Source organism: Rhagoletis zephyria, unplaced genomic scaffold (genome assembly GCF_001687245.7).
Source record: "Rhagoletis zephyria isolate East Lansing unplaced genomic scaffold, Rhagoletis_zephyria_1.1 Rzeph_scaffold_00073, whole genome shotgun sequence".
Lineage (NCBI taxonomy): Eukaryota > Metazoa > Arthropoda > Insecta > Diptera > Tephritidae > Rhagoletis > Rhagoletis zephyria.
The window spans coordinates 136,837-156,654 of record NW_016157157.1 but is presented as its reverse complement, the minus strand read 5'-3'; the positions used below and the strand labels follow the sequence as shown (position 1 = coordinate 156,654).

Below are 19,818 nucleotides of genomic sequence, written 5' to 3'. Positions count from 1 at the left end.
TTTTAATTATTAATAATTGTTTTTTTTTTTAGTTATCAAGTATATGAATTTATTTTGACTTTTACTTTTATAATTTTTTTTTACGCAGCAGAAAGCAAGTAATAGATTTTTTAACTAGCATAGTGACTACCCCGCAAAACATGCAACTAATCCGGAATGAGGCGGGATTGGGCGGAAATTTAATTTAATTTTGTACATCGGAAGTAGGACAATCACGCGCCAGCGACTTAACGGATTTGCATGAAATTTTTCACATACATAGATAGACTAAATTAAAAATTAGTATAAATTTTTAAAAGAAGTGCCACCTGCTGCAAAGTTAAGTTAAATCAATTTGTTAAATCAAATATTACAATACTGAGGTCGATTGAAAAGAGGTCTATCAGAGATTAATTTCGAAAATAATTTGAAGAGATTTGCCAGCTCCTTAAAAATGAAATGAAGGGCTGGCTTTAGTATAATGTGGCATCCGCAGCATACGATTGCGAAAGATTCACTGGCGCCGAGCCGTTGCAGAAATTTTGGCAAATAAACGTGCAGAAATAATTTCGATATTAGCAAGTCAATATTCTTAAAAATGGGAATGCCGCATTATACTAAAGCCAGCGACGCTACTATTCCATACGAACACAGATATATAAATAATAAAATGATTAGTTCCTGAAAACCTCAAATAAATAATTTGTTTAACTGTATAAACATTAAAAATATGCCCTCTTTTCAGAAATGAAGCTGCTGAGCTACGCGATGTCATCATCAAAGCAAAAGCTACTGGAATTGCATTGGATCAGGAAAAAGTCGATCAATACATCAAGGCAATGTCCTTAACCGGTAGTGAGAAGGTACATTTTTTTTTTTAAATTTCTCAAGTTCTTGTAAATGTAAATAATGAGTACTCAAATTTTAGGAAAATGCTGAAAAGTTGGCTGCCATGTGGATGTATACAGCGCAGATGGGCAGCTCACGCAGTTTGCCGCAAACCGGTAGCGGTCGCCCGATTATGTTGATACCAGCTGGAAGTACAAATGTAAGTTCCAAATTAGGGAACAGGAAGGAAGAGTATTTGTGGGTTAAAAACTAAAAAAGTTTACTTAGCTCGCAACAATATTCGGAAATTTTCCAAATCTGCGGGTTTTTCTTTACTTTTTCACTTTACACATTTATCCTTTTCAGATGTTGGCTACCCCTCCTCCACCCGTACCGTCTGTACCTGCGACAATGGTTGTTCCCGGTGTACCATATCGTCCCGGTATGACCTACACTCTGCCCTACGTACGTCCAGGTTCTGTGATTTATGCGCCAGCCGGCAGCGCACCCAGTGGCACATATCGCACACACAAGAGCAGCAAATCTGTTGGACCACCGCATAACCGTCGCCGCCGTCCGGGACCACCGCCGCCACGCGCTGGAAAAATGAGCGCTAATCGTCGACAACGTCGCAAATCCGAAGCAGATATAATTGACAACGAGGCCTTTCAGTATACGGGGCTCGATCGCGATATAGCAGATAATTTTTTGGCGCGTCAGGAGCAAACCAACAGCCAGCCGGGAAGCCATGTTGACTACTCTTCTTCGTCGACGACGGCTAGTGAGACATATGGCAAGCAGCGGTCGCGCTCATCGTCCAAAACGAAAATCGTTTGCCGCGATGTGGTGATGTAGCGCAGAGCTCTTGAGTTGAGTTGAGTCGAGTCATTTGATTGTGGATTGAGTATTTTTGCGTGCGTTAATCCAAGGGACAGTTAAGCGAAATAATAAACAGACATGCATACCTAACTGTATAATATTGTAATACTCGTATGCCTTATTTGATGTTTGCTATTGTAAATAACTCTATTATACATAAACTTATTATCTAGTTTATTCGATGCTGCAACTTTGCTTTCTACAAATACAACTAATCGTAGGATTGAGATATTGATATAAAAATATATACGTTAGACAACCTACATGTGTTTGTGTCTCTAAATGGTGGTCTGAGAGCGGATCGCTAATAAATTGCATTCATTTGCTCTAAAAGTCTTCATCGCTGTGATGATCCGGCTTGCTTGCTGTCTTCGGACGCAACGGCAGTTCTCCTGTGATTTTCGAAATACTTATGTCATCCATCGAGTTTAGATCAACTAAAATTAAAAGTGATTATAATAGGAAGCTTTTTTTCCCAACGCCTCACTTACAATCATCGTCGACAAAGTTGGCCAACTCGGAGTCTAAATTGCTCAGTAGACCGCTTGGTGCTTGCCCGCGCCCCATGCCCAGCAGTCCGCCCATGCCCAGGTCACTGTCCGAACTACCAAATGAGCTGTCATCCTCGTCACCCTCCCCGCCCAGTGTAGCGCGCGTACTCAGCATGCTGCCCATAGCGCCGACACCGCGTCCATCGACGTCCCCGCCATCTTCCGCTGCAAGGCGCTCGGCTTGAGGCCGACGATTACGTCCCGTTATTGGGCGTCCATTGCGCGAAGTTGCCGTACCTGGCCGCTTACTCATCTTACGCGCCGCCTCATCCATCAATCCACTATATGATCTCCGGTTGCGCAAAATCATATCCTCATCTCGAATATCTGGAATCTCCGCATCCAGTCCGAAATTGCCACGTCGCAGCACACCACTGCCATCCAGCTCTGCTTCGCCCTCATTGTCGTCATCGTCTTCTATGAGACCCTCCGGTATGAAGGGCATTGATGATTCCTGCGGCTTCTGCAGCATTGGCGAGGCGACAGGTGTACTGCGTTTGGTGCGCGCTTCGTATTGGGCACGCAACGCATCGCGCACATGTAGACGTTGAAAATATTGTTGAAACAATTCCTGCAGCTCCTTCTCGCATTCCTCGAACTCTTGCATGTGCGCCGGTCGTATCTTCTGCAATGCCTCCAAACGCTGCTTGGTGCGCTCCAATTCGGCGCGCTTGCGTTGCAACTTTGAGCTAAGCGCGTTCATTTCGACGCGTGCATTCTCCAATTGTCCGCGACTCGATTGCAATTTCAATTGTGCGGCTGCTACAGCATTCTTAAGTGTACGCTCTGCTGACGCCAACTCCATTGGACGATTGGCTTGCGCCAGGCGTGTCTCTCGGTGTAGCATTTCTTTAGCGAGCAGCTCGTGCAGTGCAGCGCCGCGCTGAGTTAGATCTGTGGAGAGCTCGCGAGCACGACGCAAATCATCCATTTTATCACCTATGTCCACCTGGTTGAGACTGCGGTAGTTCTCCTCTTCATCCTTGTCCTCGGACGATTGTTGCGGTGCGATCAGCATGCGCGTGATCTTCTGCAACTCGGTGGCGGTGACGGCAGAAGACGCATATAACTTACGTGGATTGAGCTTTATGGCCGATTTAGTAACAAAGAACTCGGTGGCGGAGCGTATAAGTAATATGCGCTCATTCTCCGATTCTACGCTGCCGGACAGTACGGCACCTGGCTCCAGTAGACCGGCCAACCATTGGAGAACTTCGGCGACGACATGAAATGAGGCAAGACTGCCGAAATTATTGGCCAACGCCTGCAGAGGGAACACATGCGGATAGCCGAGTAGTTTGAGGTGCTCAGCGAGGTCTGCGAAATGTTAAGTGGTAGGAAATTACTATGACTTCAATAATTTTCACTTACCTCGCACATCCTTGAAGGACATATCTATGATATTGAATTATATATATATTTTGCTAATGTTATATCAGCTAAAATATTAAATTTTTCCTGTGCAACTTTAGTAAACTTTTAGCTCTGCCGCTGACAACGGTTTGTTGTGGCTTGAAAGTATTTGTTTACAACACACCCGTCGCTTCTGTTGCTAGGATATGGTTGCTTAGAGCTTAGCGTTGTGTAGCGAGTTCAATGCAACAGGTCGGGGAAAACAAACATTTCGCATTAACCCTCAAGCTTGAGCCAAAGGAATCTATCATCGTCATCAAAGACGAATTTGGAGTTTATAAAATAAGTATAAAATATTAAATTCAGATTGGAAAGGACTAAAACATTTGGTAATTTTAGATTTTTTTTGTTTTTTTTACTAAGCTGTTCCTGCATTATTAAACAAAAATAAACTGTTCTAATGAATAATTTTAATAAAAACTAATACACAGTCAAAGGCAACGACAAAGACAATTATATAAACTAGTGAACCCGCATGGCGCACTATGGGCTAAATCACATTTTTTTTGTTTAAAATCTAATATAACGAGAAGGAATAGAGATAGCGCAATAATTTCTTTTTGTCAATAATGCTCAAGTTATGTCAATTAAAGGAAAACTAAAGTCAACGTAAACACACTTTATTTTATTGGGGGAAGTGAGCGGCGAAGTTGACCATGTTCAAAAAATGTATGACCTTTCGCTTTTCTTTTTGCTGTATCTCACAACCAAATCACGACCTCGATACAATTTTTTTTTAAATTGTAGTAAATTTAATGTAGATTAAGGAAAAGCTTATTAGGATACCTAAATTAGGGATTAAAATAAGGGGTGAGTGGCTAATATCCAGAGATTTCACTGAAAAACATTGTAAACAATTTCAAAAATTATTTTTCCAAGGTGTTTTTTTTATTGGGATACCATCAGCCCCTAAATTAGGGGTTGAAATAAGGGGTGGGTGGCTACACATTTTAAGGCTTCGTTTTTTTGCATTAGAGGCATTCCAAGTTATTTTTCTAGCACGCCGAGATTATTTTAAAAGTTCGGGTTAAAAAGATGTAGTTTTTCGCTTTACTTAAGCCAAAACTATTAACTTATCTCTGCCCGTTCAAGAGATATGAGCAATCAAACAAATGATTAGGTTAATTTTTTTTTTTGTTGTATAATATGTATTTATTTATTGAACATTTCTCTCGAAACTAACAATATTTGGGTTTTCAAAACTTAAACTTTCAAAACAGGGTGTCCCAGAAGTAACGTGCCAAACTTTAGGGCAAGGTAGGTGGGGGGGTGAGCTCACTGATAAACAAAAAATTTTCAGGTAAAAGTGTCACCGTTTTTGAAATATTTACATTTTTTCGAATTTAAAAAAAATCGTGCCTTTTCATGTGTTTTCTTTAACTGCAACTACAAACCGGGCAATACTTAGTAAATTTTTTATGTAAAATACTTCCAGATAGTTGCCTCTCCATACTCAAATGCAATGTAGTTAAAATAAATTAAGGAACCATCATAAAATTAGGACTATTTCTGGATTTTTAACTTTTTGATATTTTCTTCCCCAACTTTGACTATCTCGGGTGAAAAAAAATGTACTGAGCTATAACTTTACATTACATAAAAAAATTGCTCATTTAATAAAGATTTCAGAAAGGTGCCACACTTACTGTTTTGAATAGAAAAAAAAAGTTATAGCCGCTTTTGTGGGTAAAGGACTGAGACACGCTAGAATGTATTTAATAGATTTAAATTGAATTTGCTCTTGTTACCGTCAAATGACATGCTAAATAGTACAAAGGTACATTATTACCTGCTCTTGACATTATTTTATGTTACTTACCGGAATTAGTGAAAGTGGATTTTGTGAAATTGGACCCTTCGAACATTGTGTTATTAATACTATGACAGAGAACACGCAGTATACGTCGCATGAATATGCGGATATTCACCTAATTTACGGTGAAGCTTGCTGTAATGCCAGAGCTGCTCAAAGACTCTATGCAGAGCGATACCCCAATCGTCGACATCCGGGTCGAGAAGTATTCGCCCGGACCCATAGAGAAATATATGAAGGTAAGTGATTTTTACACCTTTCTTGTTTGCTTGCTTGTTAACTATAATTTTTCACTTTTTTAAGGTCGCATACCTGGAAGGCGTGGCGGCGAAACAGGACGTCCTGCAACGGTAGATGTTGAAGCTGTGTTAGAGGAAGTGGAACTAGGTCCATCGACTTCAGTGAGAATGATGGAAAGACGGACGGGAATACCAAAAACTACAGTTCACAAAGCTTTAAAAGACCATCGATTTCATCCCTACCACATTCAACGTGTTCAGGCTCTACAGGAAAGAGATTACCTGTCGAGGGTTAGATTTTGCCGTGAAATGTTGCGAATGCATGAATCAGACCCCAACTTTTTTAATAAAATAATTTGGAGCGATGAATCATCATGCAAACGTGATGGTTATTTTAATTTACATAACCTTCACAGTTGGCAGATAGACAATCCTCACGAAATGAGAGAAGATCGTTCGCAGTACCGGTACAAAATAAATTTATGGTGCGGTATTTTTAATTGTCAGATATTGGGACCTGTGGAACTGCCGCCAACGCTCAACTCTCACAGTTATTTAGAGTTCCTTCAGGAACGGCTTCCAACTCTTTTGGAAGATGTACCCTTAAACCTGCGGCGAAGACTATGGCTGCAAAATGACGGGTGCCCTGCTCACTACGGGCGTGAAGTAAGAGCTCATTTAGACGAAACTTATCCTCGCCGATGGATTGGACGATACGGGCCAATCACGTGGCCCGCTCGATCGCCAGACCTGAATCCATTAGATTTTTTCTACTGGGGCTGTCTTAAGGACAAAATTTATTCAAAAACAATTCAAAACGAAGAGCATTTGCGGGAACAAATAAATGGAGCTGCTGCTGAGATAGCCCAATTGAGTTTAAGATCTCTAAAAGCGTCTTTTCTTAAAAGGTGCCGAGCTTGTATTAGAGTAGAAGGTCGCCAATTTGAGCATATTTTATCAATAAATGAATAAATTTCTCTTCAAACGACTCATGTATATTTTATTTCACGTGAATCCATGCTTCACAAAAAATATTGATAGATATAGCCCTTGTTATAGACTCTAGTCCGAATTCCGGTAAGTAACACAAAATAATGTCAGGAGCAGGTAATAATGTACCTTTGTACTATTTAGCATGTCATTTGACGGTAACAAGAGCAAATTCAATTTAAATCTATTAAATACATTCTAGCGTGTCTCAGTCCTTTACCCACAAAAGCGGCTATAACTTTTTTTTTTTTTTTCAAAACAGTAAGTGTGGCACCTTTCTGAAATCTTTATTAAATGAGCAATTTTTTTATGTAATGTAAAGTTATAGCTCAGTACATTTTTTTTTCACCCGAGATAGTCAAAGTTGGGGAAGAAAATATCAAAAAGTTAAAAATCCAGAAATAGTCCTAATTTTATGATGGTTCCTTAATTTATTTTAACTACATTGCATTTGAGTATGGAGAGGCAACTATCTGGAAGTATTTTACATAAAAAATTTAATTTTACATAAAAAATTTAATTTAATTTAATTGCCCGGTTTGTAGTTGCAGTTAAAGAAAACACATGAAAAGGCACGATTTTTTTTAAATTCGAAAAAATTTAAATATTTCAAAAACGGTGACACTTTTACCTGAAAAGTTTTTGTTTATCAGTGAGCTCACCCCCCCACCTACCTTGCCCTAAAGTTTGGCACGTTACTTCTGGGACACCCTGTATATTTATTACTGTTGTTGCGGCAGTCGGAATGGACAAGATTCCGAGCAGCAGGATCCCCGGATATCGTGCTGGGCAGGCGGTCTGAAAGGAAAGGAAAGGTGGGCTTAAAAAAAATTTTTTTTGTAAATCTCCATTTTTTGCAATATTTGAGAAGCTCTAGCAAACAAACGAAAGCTGATAGAGCCATCCACTTAGGTTTAAATTAAAGCTGGAACTCTGGACTAATATCTCTGAAAATACCAAGCCTATATATTACATATATATTATATATATATTATATTTTATATATGTATTCAAGCAACAAACTTTTCATTGTCACTGTGCCATAAATATTCATAGGGTATACATTTGAAAATTGAAAAAAGTTGGTACTTATGGGATTTTAGCGAACCTTTCGCAACTTTTTCTTGAAATAAATGGCATTGGCCCTTATTGGTATTGGTAAATCCTTATGTGCACACATACAGTCAGCTTCAAAAATATACATACCCTGACGTTTTGAGGATTTTATTTATAGAGTCGACATATTTCTAAAAATCTTATTTAGGGACATACATATTTGCACCAACAAAGTGGTTTGTTTTTAATTTTTGTTTTTTACCAAACAACAATTTTAATGAATAAAGATTTTTTTTTTGTGGAAAAGCAATAATAATTTTACAAATGGTAGAAATCCGAAACCGATCAACACATCTGCTCGGCAGACTTCTTCATTCTTAAAATTGCAGTTGCTTTTAAACAAATTTTTTTTTTTATTAATAACAGCACGATCAAATTGTTGACTACTAAATAATGAAGTAGCGATTTTTCAGTAAAAGAAACGCAATATACGAATTTGAAAAATACATACGCTCACTATTTAAATATATGTAAAAATATGTCGAATTGGCAACGCTTCTCGCAATTGTAGTGGCAACAATAGTCGCATTGTTGTTTTTGTCGCAGCCACGCTTGCAAGTTTTTTATTTTATTACCTCATCTGCGAGTTTTTGCTGAATGCAACGCATTTTATCCGCTTTTCCTTATATTTAGTACTTTTTATCTCTAATTATTATTTTTGATCATTTTTTGCACTTGCGACGAGTATTACGCCACAAATAGAGAGTGAGTGAGAGCAGTCATAAAAACTGTGGTTGCGGTTTTGTTTCCAACTGCATCTTGGGGAATTCGCTCAGCGGTTTGTTGTATGTATTTATGTATATAAGTGACTTTGTTGGTAAGTGCAGCTATCTACATATGTACATATGTATTTATGTGCACGCGCGCAATAACGGCGCAACAGCTGAGAACGCCGTGTACAGCTTATGCAAATGGATTATGTTGTTGCATTTGCCTCATACTTTGCGATAGCTGGATTTGCATTTTACTCCGCCATTGCTGCTTCGCCGCTCACATTAATATTCATGTATGTATATATGTATACATACATACATACATATGTACAGAACACATAGCAAATGCATATTAGTTTTTCTAGTGCGCTTGAGCTTTTTCAATATATAAGTATGCATATATGTACATATATATATTTTTTACTTCTTTGACATTTTTATGCGACACGTGTTTATTGTGTGCGCCGTTGCAAATTTCGCTCAATGCCTGTGCAAACAAAACTCTGTTAAATAGTAAATTGCTTTTGTCGCTTTGTTGTTGTTGGGTTTATTCTTTCCCATTTATGCTAGTTCACCCGGGTTTTTACTAAGTTCCATGGTAATATTCATTCTCCAGTTCGATGACAACGCCACTGATTAGCTATTTTAAGCTGCAAAATCTAAAAGCAAAATACCTGGATATTTTTTTTTAAAGACATTTACTAAATTAAATATTATTTTTTAATGACTCCGTAATCATTTAGTAATCATAAGAAAAATTTACTCTATGCATATACCTATGTATGTATCAGTTGTCACTAGGGTTGCCACTGACGAAAAAATACTTACCAGCCACTTGAACAAAGTCTACCAAATCTGGAAAATATCTACCAATAACTTTTTTATAGTTATTTTAATAAAAACTATAGTTTTGTTATATTTTTTAGTTATTTAAATAAAAACAATTGTTTATAAATAAGTTTTTTTATTTTTTCAATAAGAATTGAAATGGTTTTTAAGGAATTTTTTATTTAACTAATTATATGTTATTTGAGATCATATTATTGGCATATACTCAGTTTCCTTCAACCAAAAGCGAAAGTGATAAAACCGAAGGCAACAACGACAAAGACAGTGATTCAAAAAAGCACTTCGTGTTTTTTTTTTTAATATTCACAATGTTTTTCAAGTAAAAATGTTTTGTTGCTTTAACTAAATCCATAAAAATCGAGGATTTAAGCTATACACAACATTTAGAAAAATTCAAAAAATGTTAGTCTAAATTTCGAATTTTTTACAAGAAGAACATTTTCACCGTTCCCAAATAAAAAGTTCTAAGTAGTTCTCCTTATATTCGCGCATACATATATGTGAACATAAATGGTTAAATATGCACACTCCTACATCTGTACAGGCTGTCCAAGAAGCACCCTGTCAACACTATTTGCTTTGTTTTGTGTATTTATTTTCTTTTCTATAGCTGCAGGAATTCAAACGATAGCATGTAACTATTTGTATAACCAGAAAAATCGTACACTAACAAAAACTTGTATCATTTAAATGCAACACATTTCACTCATTTAGTAGCGATAGAGAGGATAACATTTTTAGTAGTAATATAGAAAAACTGCCAGCCGCTGCAGTGTAGTGTTTAGCAGTGCGCGCTACCATTCTGTAATGACTGAGTTAGAGCGCAGTTTCCGAACAAGATCAAAAAATAATAAACAAACGAGATTTTTTCGAATAGCGGTCGCCTCTCGGCAGGCAATGGCAAACCGGCGAGCGTATTTCTGCCATGAAAAACAGCTTCTCAAAAAAACAACAATCGCCGTTTGGAGTCGGTGTAAAACTGTAGATCCCTCCCCTTTGTGTGACAACATCAAAGCGCACGCCTTTAAATCAGAGGAGAAGCTCGGCCAAACACTAACGTACATATTGTGTAAGCGCCAATTTATTATTTAAAAAAAAATTATACTATGGGCCTTATTATGAGCTGTATTCGATTTTCGATCTTCGCTGGCTATCGAAGATCGAAGATCGAAAGTGAAATTCGTATTATGAGCTATGCAGGCGTGTCGAAATTTTCGTTGAGTATCGAATTTTCTGTCGAACAGAATTTTGCTTTCGATGGTGTAACGAAGTGTTAGAAAATTGTGAAAAATGTATGATTTTGTATATGTTTTCTTACATTTTGGCGGCTAGACACTAATTTTAAACAATTTTTATTAATTTCATGCAGTTCTAACATCGTGAATACTAAACACAAGCTCGAAAGGCTGGTTTTACTTGTGAAAGAAAATCCCAATGCTCTGTTGGCACGATCTCTGAGAACAAACTCGTAGCGCTGTTGATAGTTTTAAAATATTTTAAATAGATTTGGCTCACAAACGCCTCTTTAGATGGTCGGAACTTTTTAATGAATCTGTAGACAAATTTCTTAAATATATTTTATATCAAAATATTTTCGAAAGACTAATAAACTTAAATGTTTAAGAGAGCATTTGCTACTCCTGGCCAGTTTACTAAGCTCTCATCCTCTGACGAATCGTTGAACCAGAACTCGTTGTACTCATTTTACCACGTTTTTATAAAATTGCTTTCTTTTTTACTTCATTTTAATTAGAACAAATTTGCATAAATATGTATAAGCACACTATTTAGTTTGCTCGATTTGTAAACAAAGCTTCTCAGCGGTGAAAGATATACTATTGTGAACAACCTAAACGAGCGAAATTCACAATAGCGCTAATCTTCATCGAATGAGCGCCATAATACCAAATGAAAATTCGTTCGCTCAGCACTTTCGACCACAGTCGAAAATCGAATGCAACTCATAATAGGGGCCTATGTGTACCACACAACTATTTTAATAATTTATGCACTCATACATTTTATATACATATGTACCTAGGAATGCATAGTTGGTTTGATATGTGAAGATTTATGGTGATTTATTTTTAGTTTCTTTAAAAAAAATGTTGCATTCCACGGTGCAAAAGGTGTTGGGTGTTACACTCAACCCTGTAAAAGCGCATGTTTTTGCCTTCTTGTCCTTCTCTAGCTCAAGCATTTCATAATATTGTCGCTTTAAACAAGAGCGCGAATTTTAGGAAACGAACAGAAAATTTTCACACCATTTGCTTTTATTTTAGAATCGAACACAAAAAGTGAAAGGGGCAATCAAAAGGCGAAATTTTTTGGTAGAAAGGAAAACTCCATTAAGAAAAATTTTGCATAAAAAATTTTATTTATATATCTGTATATACATATTGGTAAACATTTTTCTCTTTGACCTTACAGTCACACGTATATTTATGTTTAAATTCCTGAAGCGTTGTGTAAAAACCGAAAGTTTTTCATTTATCCTGCTAATAAACAGCAAAAGCTACATTTTATATACATACACTTGTTTCCTATCTTTTGTTGTTTTAAAGATAAATATGGTTTAAGGTGGTCTTTATTTAGCGTTACATTTTTTGGAAGTCAGTTATATGGGGCAAAATTCATCAAGTGTACCAAGAAAAACATTTTATGGCAGCATTTTGCTCAAACTCTAACACGTTGTTGCCATGGTTACTGGTAACCAATGTGTAAAAGAATTTTTTTTCTACCGCGGGTTTTTGTCGACTTATACGAGTTTAAACATGCAAATTTCGGCCCTTTTTCTTAGAGTCACAAGTTTTCTTAAAATTCTTATCTCATGTCATACTTATGATAGAGAATCAAAAATTGCTGACTTATTTATTTGAACTTCTTCCGTGCTTTTTGGTCGAAACTATAGTTTTTTGCATTTTTTAAACAATTTACCATTTTTGTTTTTTCCGCAATTAGCTTATTCCGATAGCTTATTTTCTAAGCTTTCCAACGATATATAATTTGCATTGGGCTTGGCAAAACCACTACAAGTTTTTAATCATAGAACGCACTCGGCACCGCCTTGCATTTTTGGTGACAATAACACAAGTGTACAGAAATGAAAAAAACTGTTCGACCAGCGACATTTTTATATGCATTCTTATGTTAAGTTTTCCGCTGAACCCGAATACGAAATTAAAATGGAAGTGAGTAAAACATTTTTTTGAAATATAGCCGAATTTCGCGTTTTTGAGAGCTGAAAAAAAGTGCACTCACTTAATTTCACTTTAATTTCTTTTTGTATTAGTAAAGGCTATTAAATTTGCTATCATATGCGCCAAAAAGATTATCCAACTAGATAAGTAACTTTATTGAAATTAAGTGTGCGCTAAATATTTTTTGTTTTGTTTCTCATACGCACTGTTGGCACGGCAAAACAAAAAAGCAGAGAATTCAGTGTTAAATAGTACAAAAGGAATATTAAATGAATTAATGCCGCAGTCAGTGCTGCACTCACATATGTATAAATGAAAGAAGAATAAGAATAAATACAAGCACATCATAAATTATATAAAAGGATGACATCAAATATTGGTTTGGGAAAATCCGCTTAGCACTTCAAAGCTCAATTTAATCTCTCAAATAAGACTTACCTAATAAAGGTGTTGGCTGAGTTTCTTCAACGACTTGAGCGAATAGCATTTCCGCTTGCTATAGCCCAGTGTAAAGGAGGTGCCAAAGTGATCCCGGCTCAGCGTTCAAAAATGAAAGGGAAAACTAGTTGGCGTTGTTATTACTCATGTATATATATATATGACTATACATATTAGAGGATCAACACATTCAGGAAAGTACGTAAGGGACGTGGAAAGTTTCTTTGATACATACATATTTACTAAAGTATTCACAATCTAATGCCCCGTAAATCTCTTTAGCTTCTACATAATAAGCCTTCACTAACTTAGCTGGTTAATTAACGCAACGTAGTAAATATATAGCTCACTTTCATAACGGCACACTGAGCGTTTATCTATAGTTGCTGGTTTTCATAACAGCAGCAATTTATGACACTCGGTGAGCTGAACTAGTGGCTTGCAATCGCATACAATTAAAAGATATAAAAAAACTTGTTCTTTGTGGCGTGTCAAATGTCAAAAGCAATAACTTGTAAAATATTTGAAATTGTATGTTGTTGTAGTAGAACCTCCATGAAAATTATTTATAATTGTAGCAAAAAGTCAAACATAAAAAAGTAGTTGCCCTACGAAGTAGACCATTAAAACCAACATAAAAAAAAAAAAAACTTTTTGGTATAAGCACCAAAAAGGTCGCTGCTGGCTAGAAAACAAAAAAAAACGAATCAAACGCGAGTCATCCACTGTAAACATCGGCAGCAAATAAAATAAAAAAAGGAGGCGGAGTGAAAATGTAAATGAAACACATATCGACGGCTGAGTGGAAGATTGACCTATTTCAGCAGTCGGTTCGAAAGCGCGCTATCTCAGAAAATGGCTCATGAACGCATTACTTCCGAGTTTGGTTACAGAAATGCCCTATCTCAACTGAGAATATATTGCAAATATACTAAAAAAAATTGGCAAAAATATACCACCAATACAGTCCTGGGATAAAATAATCCGCTTCTATGCTTTTAAACCGTCTGTAGAGCGCCAGCGTAAAGGTTGGATTAAGGCATACCCTTTCTCCTGAACTTTTGTAGTTAATCCACTATTGTCTGTTTTAAATTAATGCAGAATTATTTTCGAATTACATCATCAAATTCTGGCTGACGCAAATGCGGAAGGTATATATGTTTATACATATAAGAATACGTCAACAACAATTCTCCACCTCTTTATCTTTTTTCGATTACATACCATACGTACATACATAAATACCAACTATATATAGTTTCATATTTGCTAGCAACAATGTCGTCGCCGTTTGTCGTCAATTGTTACCATCATTCATAACTGTTTGTTGCTTATGTTCTTGCTGCAGCTGCTGCTGCATATAATGATTTTGCCGCCTAAGAGTTCAGCCACCTTCTCTCAGTCATTTTCATCCTACTATTCTTAAATATACTGAGGTGACGGTCTACGTACAAACATATCGCGAATCGTCTTCAAAAGAGTCACAACTAAAAATAATACGTTTGTCAGAAAATGCGAAAAACTATTTCTTAGCACATGCTAATCATTTGGGCAAGGGCGACTTAACCTTAGACTTTTTTTAACAAATGATAACACAAATTTGCTCCATTGGCTCCAGCTTTTTTTTTTGAAAGGTAAATAAAAGCTCTCTGTACATTTTTAGCGCATAATTACAAAAATGCCAAATTTTGAGTTATGACTCTTTTGAAGACGGTGTGCGATATATATGTGCGTATGTAGCTGGTATTATTATTTTTTATATTTTCCCTAATAGCGTCATAACAGCCATTGACATTGGCCGCAACACATGCAACAGCCAGAGATGTATTTGCGTATGTGACGTTCTTACGGTTTTTCTGGTTCCACCTACACTTCTGCAATGTAACATTTATCTCCTCTACACACACATCTCACAATGATCATGAAAACAGCAACGTGACATATTGACAAGTTTAAGCAATTTAGTAAATTTTTTTTAATTTTAATAATCTTTAAAAAAAAAAAACTATGCGAATCAAAGTCTACAACTTTCTACAACATTTATAAAAATTCGACTAATCTTGACAAACGTACATATAAACTTATGCCTTCTCTTTGTCCTCTACGCACAAACACTAAGAAGAGGACGATGAGAAGGCAACATTTTTTGTAGAAACGAAATCGCCATTCCAATTTATAGCACATTTTACATAAACAGTTATCCCCACGATAAAAATATAGGAAGGTTGTATCGCTGAGAGACACTTTTAGCATTTTTGACGTTTTCAAGCATTTTAATTTTAACAAGGCGAATTCATATAAGGTGGTAGCGGTAGTACAAAAACAAAAACTTACATGTATTTTTTAATTTCAAAATCGGGAGCCGTTTTTTTTTTCAAATTGCAAGTTTTCGAATAACTTAAAACCGGTTTGGAAAAAGGCTAAGGTAAGTATGCTGTAGTCAAGTTTTCCGCATCACACTTGGATTAAATTACATACTTCATAAGCTTCTCTACTATATTTTGTTGCTGACGTTAATGGACATATCCATATCATTTTCATGACGAGCAATGAAAATGATATAAAAAATCGATGACGTTTTCCCTTAATATCTATTTACATAATGACAGATATTAGCGACTACTTAGCTGATGTCGTAATTGTAGTAAGTAATTGTATATGATTGACGTCTTGGACCAAGGGAAATGTGATATATATTTATTTAGGTATTTCTTTCCACTTGCAGCGTGAAATTTGTTATGGTAGTAATTTGTGCCACTTTTTACTTGAAATTATATAACACGCCAATAATTAAGTGCTCTTATGTATGCTTTCCTCTTTTATGAAAATTTTCAATGAGAAGTGACCATTTGAAAATGCTAAATGAACAACATTAGTACATTGTATGTATGTAAGTATATACATATTAGACATCTGCATGAGGTAATTCAAACTTCCAGCCAAACAGAGTAGAGTTAGATTTGGATATTCTACTTCATACACAAAACACTCAACGTTCTGAATTTTGTAATTGATGAAAATTCATTTCATTTTAAATTTTCTACCTTCAAATGGAAGAATGTGAATTAATCAATCAAAAATATTCAAATAATTCAAACTTATTTTGGTTATACTTTATTCTACAAACAAGTTTTTTCGTTCCATACACATGTATGCCTGGTACTAGGAATTGAATAATCATTTATAGCAAACTATAACTGGGCGTATAAGATTACTCGCTAAAATATGAATTATGACTATAGGCCTCCATTTTCTTGGTAACACTAAACTAATGGTCTATGTGAGATCGTACGAATCAGCCAAGCTAATCTAACCTGTCTATCGCAACCAAAAATCAGCGTTGTACTGTGCGGGGCTATTTACCCAGGCAGCGTAGTTGAAACCGATTCTATTTTTACGTAATGTTTTTTTTCATATGCTGGTTACAAGTAACAAAAATGATTGTAAGTTGGTATATAAGTATGTACGTGGGAAGCTCAAAAACATATTCATGTTATTTTCATTCATATTAATTCAATTTGTTTTACAACGTTTGAAAAATGCTATGTCGATACTCATACCAACACACCTATTCATTTAAATTCAATAAAATTTAAAGCCAATCACATTCATTCAATGAGAATATAAATGATTCATTTGACGGGTTTGAATGGATTCATGCAGACGTCTAATACACATGGACATGCAGCATATTAGTACAGCAGGAGATGTTTTCGATTTTGAAATTTGATTACCTGCAGCACGTGTGAAGCTCTAAGAAGTAAATATTTATTTATACTTAAAATTCGCACATCTTAATCTGCTGAGCAGATAAGCGTTATGTATACATATATGTATATATGAATGCAATTGCGTATCTACATACATCTGTGATAAAGATTCGGCACGTATGTAAATATACGCTGAAGGTGCTAGCAAAGGTTAAGAAAATATTTGCCACATGTAGCCAGTTCACTCACAGAAATGTTTATATACATATGTACATATGTATGTACATTTATACTTCATGCAAATACAAATGCAGTTACTACGTTCCAGTAATAAATTTCTGCCTTGAACCCGGAAATACTATGAACGAATTCTCGCAGCCTCCAGTGAGATGCAAACACGCTTTTGCCCCTGGCAAGGAGCGATAATCTTGCTAAGCATACAAGGCCCCATCCACAAGCAGTTCGCATTTACACACATGCGTATCGTGTATGTACATATATGTATGTACATATTTGCAATTCGAATTTGGCACAAATTGAGTTAAATGCATGCTGTGTTATGCTGCTATTTTATTTGCATAACAATAAATATTTGAAAATGTTGCATTCATGAATAATTGATTTGATTTGCAGCAATGGTACTGAGAAATTATATTTCAGCTATTTTGCATTTCATGAGTTTCAACTTAATTCTTATGTTCTGTTTATATTTATCTCTAAATACATATGTTAGCAATGCTAATTCAATTATAATCCGAAAATATTCAATTAAATTATTTGTAAATTATAATTGTGGCAGTGGTTAAGAAACACTTGCTGGGCTTAGGAAGTTACACTGAGTTGGCTTCAATTCTATTTTTTTTTTTTTATGAACCCATAGAAACATACCTATATATGTAGCTGTTTTAAGTACCAAATGGTTTAGCAAAAGGAAATTGGGGGAAAAAAAGTTTGTGCGGAAGTGAAATACCTAGGAGTAAGTCCACATAAGAAGCTGACGAGAAAAACTAACGTCGAGTTGAAAGTAAATCGAATGCTAAGAGAGTCGGAAAGCTTCTTGTAAGATCGGGGTTCTGAGACGGCTTCGTTATTTTGAATACTCATAGCGTTGGTCAGACTTATCTTCAAAAGCTGTTCGTTATGCTTTGTTGGGTTTGTTAACTCTGGATTCAGCAATCCAAGAGGAGGCAATGTAGACGATGGGCCTTTGAATTGTGGCACGATGATCAGTGTTCCGTGCACAGATCATTGACGAAGCAATACCCTTTGTTTTTAGTTCCTAATGGCAAACAGATACTTCGAGTCTCTTTTGGTAGAAAGTAAGTAGTTAATTTTCCTAAAAGGGAACAATGGAAAGATCTATCTTTGGGATCACGGTAAAAACTTCTATACTGACGGCTGAAATACTAAAAATGGAGCTGCAGCGGGGTGGCATTTGGTGAGTAACTTCAGACGCTTTACTGCACTTCAATCGGAATACTTAAAGTAACAGACTGATAAATTGCCGTAACATAGCGTGGACATCAAATCAGTGTCTGCAGTGGCAGCCCAGCTAGTCTAAGAGGTTTGAAAACCACTTGAGACTAAACTCTGTCCGAGACAACTGTGGTGTTCGAGGCAACCCACTGGCTGAGGAATTGGCAAACTGTGCTTCTTTAAAGTGGTCCATTGGGCCGAGCCAATTTTAGAGACAAGCCAATCCATTCCCTGCATTTCAGTTTATTCTAAACGAAATATTTACTGAAGCACTTCTCGATATTTTTAGCGATTATAGCCCATTAAATTTCAGTAGAAGTGCAAGTTTGAAGTTCTTAAAAAATCGCGTTGATTTTTGTTAATTTTTATTCTGAATGTATTACGCACTTTTTTCATACAAAAAAATTTTCGAACATAATTTGTATGGAAGAAAATGCAATGTATAAAAAAATACCAAAAAATCAACGCGACTTCTTAGCAACTTAACACGTACACTTCATTCTACTAAAATTTAATGAAAAAAGGTTGAAAATTTAGAAGCAAGCTAGCAAAGTTTTTTATAATTTTTTCACAAAGTTTGAAACATGAATTAATATCTTTTTTTGTTAGATAATACGCTATACTTTTATAAAAAATAATAGATATTAAATGAACAAAAGACAAATAGGAAAAATTTGTTAAAATGTCGTGTCCCTATTTATTTTTCCACCACTGTATGCACACAATACATATGTGGTAAATATGTGCTCGAAAACAAAATGCTAAACCGATTAAATTGTTCACTATTACAAAATTCTTAATTTCCATTCTAAAGTTATTAGATAATTTGTCTAAATATTTCTCAAAAATAGTTCTTAACAGCACTTACTTGCCTTCTAATAGCAATTGATTTGCATTCACTTTTAATTTTATTTAATTACCTACACACAATTCAGGTACTCTAAAGCTGTTATACTCAATATACATACCTGTCGGACAGGGGATTTGCATACATGTACATATGTATAAAGATATCAAATGAATTAAAAGAAAAATTAAAAATTTTACATATACGAACTAAATTAAGTGATTGCACAGTCGCCATTGGTTTGCGTTCTAAACTAATTTCAATAAATACATAAGTGCATACATATGTACATACTTATTTATATACCACTTGTATGCATATGAATACAGGAGTAGCCTTATTGGCTTAGAACAAAGCAACGGCAGTGAATGTGGCATAGATTTAAGTACGAACGTAAAATGTGAATGTGTCTATGACTATGTAGACCTTAACATAGGTACACACATACATACGTACATATGTCTGTGTGTGCAGGTAAAATTTTAAGGTAATTTATTAAACGTTCGCATAGAATTATGAAAAATTGCTACTTGTATATGCATTTCTAGAGCACTCAATTATATTGACTCAATCGTCTGTCAAATCATGTAAATAACAGCAAATTATCAAATTTAGTCTTTGACATGAATTTGAATACGTTCTGTCATCATGTTCATCATAAAGTTGTCATTGAACTAGAACAGGGGAGTGATAGATTGTCTTCAGTATATGCATGTATGTATGTTCAGTTTGGGAGCAAATTTGTTTAGTGGTCACACGATTGATAGAATACATAAA

The 19,818-nt window shown here is 35.7% G+C and overlaps 2 protein-coding genes across 3 annotated transcripts in view; one reads left to right on the top strand and one right to left on the bottom strand.

Annotated features, from left to right (window-relative positions):
* The window catches only part of LOC108372207 (uncharacterized), a 42,675-nt gene extending 40,726 nt beyond the window's left edge, over positions 1-1,949 (top strand). For both annotated transcript variants that reach the window (XM_017627850.1, XM_017627859.1), the window contains exons 4-6: positions 725-842; positions 908-1,027; positions 1,174-1,949. In XM_017627850.1, the coding sequence (XP_017483339.1) occupies positions 725-842; positions 908-1,027; positions 1,174-1,662 (727 nt within the window). In that variant the 3' untranslated portion in view covers positions 1,663-1,949. The remainder of the gene's footprint in view (positions 1-724; positions 843-907; positions 1,028-1,173) is intronic.
* Positions 1,826-4,443, bottom strand: Cluap1 (clusterin associated protein 1). The gene is made up of 3 exons (XM_017627871.1): positions 3,609-4,443; positions 2,178-3,554; positions 1,826-2,123 (listed from the first exon to the last, which is right to left on the bottom strand). Exons 1-3 carry the CDS (start codon positions 3,628-3,630, stop codon positions 2,014-2,016), a joined length of 1,509 nt encoding a protein of 502 aa, XP_017483360.1. The 5' UTR covers positions 3,631-4,443; the 3' UTR covers positions 1,826-2,013.
* Between the last annotated feature and the right edge of the window lie 15,375 nt (positions 4,444-19,818).